This window comes from Chenopodium album, chromosome 9 (assembly GCF_948465745.1).
Source record: "Chenopodium album chromosome 9, dcCheAlbu1.1, whole genome shotgun sequence".
In the NCBI taxonomy this organism is placed as follows: domain Eukaryota; kingdom Viridiplantae; phylum Streptophyta; class Magnoliopsida; order Caryophyllales; family Amaranthaceae; genus Chenopodium; species Chenopodium album.
In genome coordinates this window covers 28,798,016-28,809,730 of record NC_137842.1, presented here as the reverse complement: position 1 = coordinate 28,809,730, position 11,715 = coordinate 28,798,016, and the positions used below count along the sequence as shown (strand labels likewise).

General features: G+C 37.0%; 1 protein-coding gene across 1 annotated transcript; it reads left to right on the top strand.

The window, feature by feature from the left end:
• Positions 1 to 936: 936 nt before the first annotated feature.
• On the top strand, positions 937 to 9,257 carry LOC145557573 (uncharacterized). Its single transcript, XM_081618747.1, has 7 exons — positions 937 to 1,083; positions 1,522 to 1,605; positions 6,080 to 6,451; positions 7,387 to 7,845; positions 8,125 to 8,304; positions 8,473 to 8,835; positions 9,168 to 9,257. The coding sequence occupies exons 1-7, from the start codon at positions 937 to 939 to the stop codon at positions 9,255 to 9,257; spliced, it is 1,695 nt and encodes a 564-aa protein (XP_081474873.1).
• Positions 9,258 to 11,715: the final 2,458 nt, after the last annotated feature.

The window sequence follows — 11,715 nt, the reverse complement described above, 5'->3', positions numbered from 1 at the left end:
GTTCCTCCTAGTATATGGTTCTAATGTGTAAACATAGAGGCTATGTTAGGAGAAGCCAATTGACCCCGGAAGGCGGCTAGATTGGACCCTTTATTTCGATATTCGAGCATGTTTAGTTCATAATTAATTCAATTTCTATGCCTTTGTTTATGTTCAAGTGAATGCTATACCTAAACCAATTCCCTTAGTGTTTTATTTCTTGTTTTAGCATCTTTAGACTTTAGTTTATTTATCTCCTATTCCGGACTAGCTTAATTGTCGATAACATTGTGTGGTGTTTATCCGTTCTCTGTGGTTCGACCCCTATGCTTGCCTTATACTCGTATTAGGTTTGTTTTGGTTGTATAAATTGTATTTGATCTAGGGATAGACAATTGACGACGCGTTTATTCCCTTATCACCCTTCTTCTTTCTTTTATTTCGAATTCTCATTCTTTCTTGTACCTATTATCAGATGCGCGTTCCCCTCCATTATTGTGGTAAGTTTTTGGTTCTTTCGTCTTCATTTTTGCTTCAATTTCCTGTCATTTTTACTTTTCTCCTCTTTGTTCTTGCTTTATTACTAATTTTGCCTCTCTTTGTCTCTTGGTTGCAGTTTTGAACTCCTCTTTTGTTCGAGTTCTTGCGTTCGCCATTATTGTTGTACTCTGTTGCTTGCAACTTTTGTTGTAATGTTACTTCATTTGTACCTTTTGTTGTATGTACTTACCCTATTTTGCTTCTTTTGCATTTTTCCTCACAAAATTGTTTCTTTTGACTCGTTTTAATTTTCATTGTCTGATTTTTACCCCTAATCTGCTGTTGTTGTTATTGCGCTCTTGATTCCCTCTTTTCATTTCTCCATTGTTCTTATCTTCATAAACTAATTTTTAATTTTTCGTGCCTTATTGCCTTCTTCTTCCTCTCTACGGGCTTTTTATCATTGTAGATTTCACAATGTCTGACGCTTCTGATAGTCAGAACATAAGTGAGCCTCAAGTGGCCACTGAATCGGATTCTTCTTCTAGATCCTCTTCTTTAGGTGAGCGCTCAGCGCACACTCCACCTGTTTCTCTTTCTTCTTCCTCCACTCCTATACAAATGGTTATGCCCCCTGATTGTCCCCTCGCTACGAGCAGGGCGAGTACTGCTGCGAATCCCACTACTGAGGGTAGTGCTTTTCACCCTTTCTGACGGGAGCCTCGTCCTGACTTCTTTGATCCTTACTGCGAGCGGGTGCTTGTTAATGATAGGATTCCTTTGTCCCACCAAACCCGTTTAAGGCTACGCGCAATGCGCTATAAGATGTTAGCTGATGCCATCAAGGCTAATCCCCCTGACGTTTCTCTTGTTAGCCCCATTCCCAACGTTCAGCTCCTAAATAGTTTTACTTGGCTTGATGACATGGCTGATATGAATCGGTTTGACCATTATGTAGTGCGGGGTGGCAGTGCTGAGACTTCATCACCATCTCCTTCTCCATCCGTCCCTTCAAGCAGGATGACTTAATCCCCAGGTGATCGTTCTTTTTATGATTGTTAGCCCACTTATGTTAAGGAGCCTGTAGAGGAAGGCAAGACTGAGTTCTTCCTGGATGACAAGTTGATCGCGGATAAAAGTATAGGGGTATGTAAAGGGTCAAACCACTAAGTGTAATACCCCGTATTTTTATACGTATTTTATTTAAAGTATGTATTTTATAAAGTATTTAAATAGTTGTAATTATTTTAATTAAAGTATTTTAATTAATATTATTATTAAAGGAAAGTTTATTTAATTATTTTATTTAAAAGTTGGAGTTTTATTTTAGAAAAGTTTAATTTTCAACAAGCTTTATTAGGGAAGGAATTAGGAAAACCTAAAAGAGGAAAGTTTAGGGAAGAGGGTTAGTAGAGAAGGGGTATAAATATCCCACTTATGAGGCAAATCAAACTTTGCCCAGAGTGGAGAAAACCGAAGGTAAACTTCTCTCTCTCCTCCTTATTTTTCTTTCTTTTTCTTTTTCCCCTTCCCCTTATTTTTTTCGGCTGACCTTCTCCCTCACCACCGCTACCAGCCACCGGCAGCTGGTGGCCGCCGCTGCCAGCAGCGCAAGCCGCCGGCAGCAGGCAGCTGCCGCCGCCAGCAGCCGGCAGCCGGTGGTGGCTGCCGTTCTTCCTCCTCTTTTTCCCCCTTTCTTTTTCGGACTATATATATATATATATATAAAAAAATAAAAAAACTTAGCTTTCTTATTTTAATTTAACCTATGCTCAGATCTAATTATAATTTATGAGTTTTGGGATTTAATTTTGATGTTTGATAATTGTAATTGTATGAATTAATTTTCAGATTTGGTTTTTAATTAAAAAGCCCCAATTTTGAAACCCTAGGTTCTTGTTTCATGATTTATTGAAAGATTATGATGTATAATAGGGTAGGCCTTTGTTTTAAGTCTTTTAAAACCAAATTACAGCAAGTTTTAAGTATAATAAAGAGCTGAAATTTTATGTAGAACACTTAATATTGGGTTTCTTGAAGAAATTTTAATTACCCACTAATTGGGACTTAATTTAGGGTGTTTTAAATATAATTTCAGCTTATTCTAATTAATTTATGAAGGGTTTTAAAATAATATATATTGCTGGAAATTTGTTTAGAGTGAATATTAATACTCTATTATGGATTTAATGTGTAGGAGACTTTGAAGTAAGCGATTTCTAGTAGTTGTGGCAGTTTTAATAACGTACTCAAGGTACGTTCGCATACTTAGCATATTTTTATGATGTAGAATCATGCTAGGTTTAATTTCAATCAATTACAAGTTGTATCATGCTAAGGTTTATGTATTGAGTTGTGAATTATTGGTGTTGGTGATTGAATTGTGAAGCATGAATTATTTGTGATGGTTTATGGATTGGGAAATTATATTTTGGCATGATTATATGGACTACATATTTATTTATGTCATGATAGAGAGCATGTTTGATTAAACTAATTGTTTAATTATGTTTGGAATATTGAAAAGAAATTTTATTATAGTTCATATAATTTTTATTGATGCTTTAAGCATGAGAAAGGAGCTATATAAGTGTCTATGTACACAAGGAATAAATTGTATGTTGGTGCCTTTGTGCACTTAAGGTGTTTTTAACACCGAGGGATAGGATGTTTGACGCTTTATGCGTTTAAGGTGTCTTTGACACTGAGGTAGAATTAAAAAGGGTTCAACTTTAAATATTATTTGGTCACTAAATATTCAAGAATTAAATTGGTATGTTTGAGTGATTGAATTATTATTGATGATTTAATTGTTATGCTTTGAGGGTCATCACCAAGTTTAATAATATTTAAATAACGTAAAGTGAAAGAGATTATGCACCAAAACTCTTGGAACGTATATACCTTGAGTATGAACATATGGGGGGAGTTATGTGACTTTATATTTGATCATAACTTCTAACGGAGTACAGAACGCTATATATTCCTTTTTATTATTATTATGCGCTGGAATTCCGCCACCTATGTGTGGCACAGGTTGTTGCTGGCACGGTTAGCTCCCGTGTCAGTTAACCTCAATTTATTGGGGGAGGTATAGTTGGAAACCCGTTCGATGCGTAATCAACGCTAAATGAATTATTTAGTGTCTAGTTAAAGTGGCTTGTTGATTGTTGTGTGTGCTTGTAAACAGGTGCAATGAGGTAAGTGTGTGTGATGATATATAGGAGAATGCATGTTAGTGTGTTTAATTACGCTTATGTACTCAGCTTTGCTGATTGTGTGAGTTGTTTGTGTCTGGCCATGTCTTTATCTTGGCCCTACGATGATCCATTTTAATGGAGAGTAGTGGGGGCAAGTAGAGATACACTTTTCAGGTATTGAAGCATGTTCATGACGGGGCATGAGTGAAGAGAGAATCATGCTAGCTTCCATTAGGATATGATGTGTTTTATGCATTGAATATTTTATTATATTACTTTATGGACTAACACAAAAGTTTGGTTGTTTCGGTTTTGAATAAGGGCCTTAAATGGTTCGTAGTTGTAGTGGATTTTATTTGACTTTGGTTTTGTTGATTTTCAACTTTACTTTCGTTGGTTTGGTTTTTAAATTGTGTTATTTAAATAGTTTTGGTTTTCAAGTCTTCCGCTGTGTATCTTTGATAGTTGCCTTAACCGTTTTCACGGTGGCGGTAATGTCTTAGATATTCCTAAAACGTATTTTAAAAAGAGTAAAATATGTAATTAAAGGAAAGGAATTTCTAGGGTGTTACAAAGTGGTATCTGGGAGCTTAGGTTGAGATTTTAAATTACCACTAACCCGAAAACATTTTTTTTACTGGATTTAAACTTGGCCAAGTGTTAATTTTATTATTAAACGATGATTGTTCTAATTTTATATTTTTTTTATATATATAGTTATATTTTTTTTAAGGGCCGAAATTTTTTTTTAATTTATTTATTTTTTTAATTATGGTCCGAAATTTTTTTTTTTAAGAACACTCGAATTTTTTTTGTGTCAAAAAAAAAAAAAAAAAATTTTTGGGCCGAAATTTGATTATTTTTGGGGGAAATATGTACGCTCTATTTTTTTTATGTATTGCAGGAAGCAAGGATTAAGGTAAGTACTATGTGTTAAAAGCTTTTATTAACATGTTGGTGAGCTTGGGTAGGATAAAGAAAGGGCATATAGGCTAAGATTTAAATTTCTCCCTAAGTGCATAATTTTATTTTGAGTATCAAGCATGTGATTTGACTAGATGTTCGTTGATGAGGCATGCAAAATATGTATTATTCTATGTGAACCCTAAAGATTGTTTGATTGAACACTGAACTTTGTATTATTTATTTCATTTTATTTTATTTCTTTAGGGAAGGGAAATCTTTTCTAAACCTTTTCTCTACAGGATGCCAATCTTTCCTAGCAAGTTTACCCAAATGGGATCTCTCGTAAAGAAAAATAATGAACACTCCTATGACTTTGTAGAAAAGATCAGATACTTTTGTTCCTACATGAGCAATGTCCTACAGGAGAAAGTTTATGACACCCCTGATCGTATTTCGGCAATGATTGTCCATTGTCTTCCAGAGGAGCCCCTTTACTTTGCTGTCAAACAAAGATTTTCTGATTTTTATCTTCCAGGAGACATCCCAAATTACCATAAATACAGAGACTATTATGGCCAGTGGTATCCAGACTATATTTTTTTAACCAAATATCTCGTAAGGGTGGAGAAATTTTATTGTCGGCGCTTAAACCTTCCCTACCCTGACTACTACTTTGATAACCCAGCAGAGAACAATCCTCCTCCAAATCAACAACCAAAAAATTCTGCTTCTTCTTCTTCTTCTTCTTCGTCGGGGGGTAATCCAGCAGAGAATGGAGAACAACAAGAGGGTAATAGTTCACTTATGGACATTTCTGATCCAAACCCACCTCCAACTCCAATAATTATAGATATTTCATCGGGTGAGGAAGAAGAAGGGGAGTTTGTTCTAGTAGAACCTGAACCTGAATCACCTGAACCAATGGAGGAGTCAAATGATTCTAACTTCGATCCTTCAAGCTACAAGCAATCCACTGACAAAAGGGACAACGTTCGAAAGGATTTAATCTTATGACTTTCCTCGCCACGAATTCATATTCTTTATTTCAAAATTTATTTGTTATTTCAGTTTTAGCAAATAAGTGGCATGAGCACATCAGTTTTTGGAACACACTTTTTATTTGAATATCTTCAGTCTAATTTAATTAAAACCTTATTTATTTCTTTGATAAATTTTTATTTATAAATTCTTTTGTTTTACAAATATTCCATTTCACACCATTATTCCAGTAATCACCATTCCAAGCAACTTATCTCCAACAAACATTTATAAACCGCAAACGTCCATGGGAATTATTTTTATATTTATTGTGATGCTTTATTAAATGCATGGTTGGTTAGCAATCAATATTAATTGATAAAGCTACATTAAGGGAATTTTTAGCAATTGCTATCCCAAATTGTTAGCTTCAAATTTTACTGTAAATGTTTAAAAAGTCGTTAGGTATATACGGGTGTTCGTCTTGAGAGCTAAACCTAGCCATATCTAATAGTTATCCTTGTCCTATATTTAAGAGAAACCAAATGGCAGGGGGACGAAGTTCAGGTAGTGGTGGAAATGATTTGAATGATGTAGTGAGGCAATTGGCAGCGGTTGCCCAACAATTCGCAAGGAACTCAACTGGTAACGGGGATGCTCAAGGGGAGCTCTTTCAAAAGGTGGCGCAGAGCAAGCCACCAACCTATCAGGGCGAGCCTGATCTTGTTGTGTTGGAAAATTGGTTAAGGGAATTTGAGAAACTGTTTGGAGCTGTGGGATGCCCTGAAAACTCCAAAGTGAGCTGTGCTACCTACTATCTGAGGGGTGAAGCTGACCTTTGGTGGCAACAAAACGAGGCTACCATTAGAGCATTACCTGGGTTCAATTGGACCAAATTCCAAGAAAAAGTGAGAGACATGTTTTATCCTAGCTTTTTTTGCAGAAGCAGAAGGCTGAGGAATTTTCAAACCTTAGGATGGACAAGATGACAGTTACGGAATATTACACCAAGTTTATTGAGTTATCCCGTTTTGCTGAAGGATCCGTCTCTACGGAGAAAGCAAAAGCTAGGAAGTTTGAGAGTGGGTTAACTACTGATCTGCAGTTGAAGCTGTGCGGGCAGGTATTTGAGACCCTGGATGAAGTATATGGAAGGGCCGCACACCTTTATGCTCTGGAAGAAAAGAAGAAGAAAGAGTTAGCTGAAATAGAAGTAAGAGAGAAGAGGAAGGAAGTGGGACAAGTTTCTGGAAACCAACAGGGAAACCAGAATGGTTTTAAGAAACAGAGGTTTCACCATAACAATAACTTCCACAACAATAACAACTTCCATGGTAATAACCGTCAAGGGAACCGTAACAACAATGGAGGGGCTAGAAACAATAACCAGGGGAATAATAAGAATGGAAGGATTTACTTCTGCAAGAGGTGTAGGAACAATCACCCTGGGAGGGATTGTGAAGGCAATTTGGTTCCTTGTCGCGCTTGCAACAAACTGGGGCATAGGGAGTATGAGTGTTACTCTAAGAATGCTAATGGGAATAAACAGAACAACTATAACTCATGAGGAAACAAGAAGAATTTCCAAGGGAACAACAACAATTTTTCTAGGAATAAGGGAGTGCAGCAGAATGGGGTGAGAAATAGTAACACCATTAATAGTAACAGCCAGCAAAAGGGAGGAACTGCAGGGAAACTGAATGTTTTGAGTAGGCACGAGGCAGAGGCCACGAAAGATATTATCACTGGTACTTTTTCTATTAACTCTATTCCTGATAAAGTATTGTTTGATTCTGGTGCAACTTTTTCTTTTGTTTTTAAGGGTATTGTTTAAAAACATAAGGACTGCTTAAAAACAATAGAGGCAGTAGATTTACCTAAAACCATCCCGACAGGTGGGGTAGTGAAATGTACCAAAACTTTTCGATATGTGCCTTTAGAAATAGAGGGAAAGATATTTCCGTCTGATCTTATTGAGTTTGGGCTGAGCGACTTTGACCTTATCTTGGGGATGGACTGGCTGAGTAAGTATAATGCTGAGATTAGTTGTAGATCACATAAAGTGAAGATGGTCACAAGTGGAAATGAATCAGTGACTTACTGGATGAATGGTAAAACAAAGTGCCCAAGGGTAATATCAGTGCTAAAATTAGCAAAGTACATGAAGAAGGGACATCCAGTATATTTCTGCAGCGTTAGGGATATGAACCATGAACAAGTGGCAAATCCAGGAAATATAGAAGTGGTCAACGAATTTCTGGATGTGTTTCCGGAAGAGATCCCTGGGATGCCACCTAAGAGGGCAATCGACTTTACCATAGATTTAGTTCCCGGAACAGCCCCAATATCCAAGGCACCATATAGAATGGCACCTGCAGAAATGAGTGAATTAAAGGATCAGTTACAAGATTTGTTGGACAAAGGGTACATTAGACCAAGTGCTTCTCCTTGGGGAGCACCTGTTCTGTTTGTGAAAAAGAAGGATGGAAGTATGAGGTTGAGCATTGACTACAGGGAACTAAATAAAGTAACCATAAAGAATAAGTATCCCTTGCCAAGAATAGATGATCTGTTTAACCAGCTGAAGGGTGCCACTGTGTTTTCAAAGATCGACTTGAGATCTGGGTATCACCAAATAAGGATTGCTGACGAGGACATTCCAAAAACTGCATTTAGGACAAGATTTGGGCATTACGAATTTACAGTTATGCCTTTTGGATTGACCAATGCCCCAGCAATTTTTATGGATTTGATGAATAGAGTGTTTCATCAATTTATGGATAAGTTTGTAGTTGTATTCATAGATGACATACTGGTGTACTCGAAGAGTAAGAAAGAGCACGCAAAACACCTAAGGGCAATTCTGCAAACACTAAGAGAAAACTACCTCTACGCAAAATTCTCTAAGTGTAAATTCTGGTTAGAAAAGGTAGCTTTCTTGGGACATTATGTGTCCAAAGAAGGAGTGGAAGTAGATCCAACCAAAATAGAAGCAGTTAAGGGTTGGCCGACACCCAAGACAGTATCTTACGTGAGAAGTTTCCTAGGCTTAGCAGGGTATTATAGACGTTTTGTTAAAGATTTCTCCAAAATTGCTAAACCCATGACCACCTTGATGAAGAAGAACAAAAATTTTGAGTGGGACGATAAATGTGAGGAAGCATTCCAAATCTTGAAGCAGAAACTAATCACAGCACCAGTACTTACACTCCCGGATGATAGTGGACTATATGATGTGTACAGTGACGCATCAAAGAATGGCTTAGGATGCGTGCTTATGCAAAATGGGAAGGTGATTGCATATGCATCGAGACAGTTAAAGAAGCATGAAGTAAACTACCCCACTCATGATCTGGAATTAGCTACAATCATTTTTGCGCTAAAAATTTGGCGCCATTATTTATATGGGGTGAAATGTAGAATTTACACAGACCACAAAAGCTTAAAATACATTTTCACCCAAAAGGACTTAAACTCCCGTCAGCGAAGATGGTTAGAGTATACGACAGATTATGATTTAGACATACAATACCACGAAGGGAAAGCGAATGTGGTCGCGGACGCTCTAAGTCGTAAGACTTGTCATGGAATCAACTCGTTGGTAGTGGCTAATGAACTATGCAGAGAAATGATGAAATTGAACCTGGAGGTCGTGGAATGGGGAGTACCAGCGGGTATTCTTGCAAATCTAAGCATCCAATCAACTATCTTTGACGAGATCCGAGTCAACCAAGAAGGGGATGTAAAGTTGGATAGGATTCGCGAGAAAATTAAGCAGGGAAAGACTACAGATTTAAAAATCCACGAAGATGGGAGTTTGAGGTACAAAAGTAGATGGTGTGTACCACAGAAATGTGAGGAGGTGAAGAGGAAGTTGATGGAAGAAGGCCACAATACACCTTACTCTGTACACCCGGGAGGAGACAAACTATATAAGGATTTGAAGAAGATGTTTTGGTGGCCAAGAATGAAAAATGAGGTTGCTGAATTTGTGGCAAAGTGTTTAACATGTCCAAAGGTGAAGATAGAACACAGAAGACCTCAAGGAACAGTACGGTCACTAAAATTCCACGATGGAAGTGGGATTGCATTTCAATGGATTTTGTGACTGCCTTACCTAAGTCAAGGAGTGGAAATGATACCATTTGGGTAGTGGTGGACAGACTTACGAAATCAGCAGTGTTTATACCAATGACAGAAACTTGGAAGATGGAGCAACTTGCGAAGGCTTACATCAAGCATGTAGTAACGTTACATGGAGTTCCAAAAGATATTGTTTCTGACAGGGATTCCAGATTTCTCTCAAAATTCTGGAAAAGTGTTCAAGAAAATTTTGGTACCATACTTAAGATGAGTACAGCATTTCACCCTGCCACAGATGGGCAAACTGAAAGAACTATTCAAACCTTGGAGGACATGTTGAGAGCTTGTGTAATAGACTTCCAAGGAGGTTGGGAAGACAGTTTGGATTTAATTGAATTTTCCTATAATAATAGTTACCACGCAAGCATAGGAATGGCACCATTTGAGGCTTTATGTTTGAGAAAATGTAGAAGTCCAATTTGTTGGAATGACATTAGTGAGACCATGATCCTAAGGCCTCAAATGATTGAAGACACAGTTAAACAAGTAAGGGAAATTCAAGCTAAAATTCAAGCACCTCAAGATCGCCAAAAGAGCTATGCAAACTCGAAGCGAAGGGAAGAAGAGTTCGAAATTGGTGATAAGGTTTTGTTAAAGGTGTCACCAATGAAGGGGGTGATGAGATTTGGAAAGAAAGGAAAACTCAGTCCAAAATACATTGGTCCATATGAAATACTACAAAGAATAGGCAAAGTAGCTTATAGGTTAGCCTTACCTATGGAGCTTAGTAAAGTACATGACGTATTTCATGTGTCCCAATTGAGAAGGTACATCCCCGATAAATCCCATGTGCTACAACCCGAAACCATCGAGTTAGATCAAAGTTTAACCTATAAAGAGAGACATGTCAAGATTCTTGACAGTAAAGTGTGTAGTACACGCAACAAAAACGTTAAGATTGTAAAAGTACTTTGGTCTAACCAAGAATATGAGGAAGCCACTTGGGAGGCAGAGGATGAAATGAAAAAGAAATACCCACAGTTGTTTCAGGTATGTAGAGTTACGGGGGCGTAACTCGTTTTCTTTAAGGGGGGTAGAATGCGGTAGAATTTCGCGCTTTTTCCTTATATTTCGGTTATTTTTGTGCTCTATGCACGAATTTAAACAAGTATTTCGAGTATTTATGCTCTCAAAGAGACATAAAACAGTAAAGGAGTGACAAAAAGTATAACAATACTATACATATTAAGGAAAAAGGTTTGAATTTCGTTCCCCAAGTTTCGGGACGAAACTTCGTTTTAAGGTGGGTAGAGTATAATACCCCATATTTTTATACGTATTTTCTTTAAAGTATGTATTTTATAAAGTATTTAAATAGTTGTAATTATTTTAATTAAAGTATTTTAATTAATATTATTATTAAAGGAAAGTTTATTTAATTATTTTATTTAAAAGTTGGGGTTTTATTTTACGAAAGTTTAATTTTCAACAAGTTTTATTAGGGAAGGAATTAGGAAAACCTAAAAGAGGAAAGTTTAGGGAAAAGGGTTAGTAGAGAAGGGGTATAAATATCCCACTTATGAGGCAAATCAAACTTTGCCCAGAGTGGAGAAAACCCAAGATAAACTTCTCTCTCTCCTCCTTATTTTTCTTTCTTTTTCTTTTTCCCTTTCCCATTATTTTTTTCGGCTGTCCTTCTCCCTCACAACCGCTGCCAGCCACCGGCAGCTGGTGGCCGCCGCTGCCAGCAGCGCAAGCCGCCGGCAGCAGGCAGCCGCCGCCGCCAGCAGCCGGCACCCGGTGGTGGCTACCGTTCTTCCTCCTCTTTTTCCCCCTTTCTTTTTCGAACTATATATATATATAAAAAAAAAAAACTTAGCTTTCTTATTTTAATTTAACCTATGCTTAGATCTAATTATAATTTATGAGTTTTGGGATTTAATTTTGATGTTTGATAATTGTAATTGTATGAATTAATTTTTAGATTTGGTTTTTAATTAAAAAGCCCCAATTTTTGAAACCCTAGGTTCTTGTTTCATGATTTATTGAAAGATTATGATGTATAATAGGGTAGGCCTTTGTTTTAAGT

Excerpts from the sequence above, each read along its gene's own strand:
- LOC145557573 (XM_081618747.1), top strand. The coding sequence starts at position 937 with ATGTCTGACGCTTCTGATAGTCAGAACATAAGTGAGCCTCAAGTGGCC. Across the intron at positions 1,084-1,521 it reads CCTCCACTCCTATACAAATG|CCCACTTATGTTAAGGAGCC; the intron begins GTTATGCCCCCT and ends TATGATTGTTAG. Across the intron at positions 1,606-6,079 it reads TCGCGGATAAAAGTATAGGG|AGAAACCAAATGGCAGGGGG; the intron begins GTATGTAAAGGG and ends CCTATATTTAAG.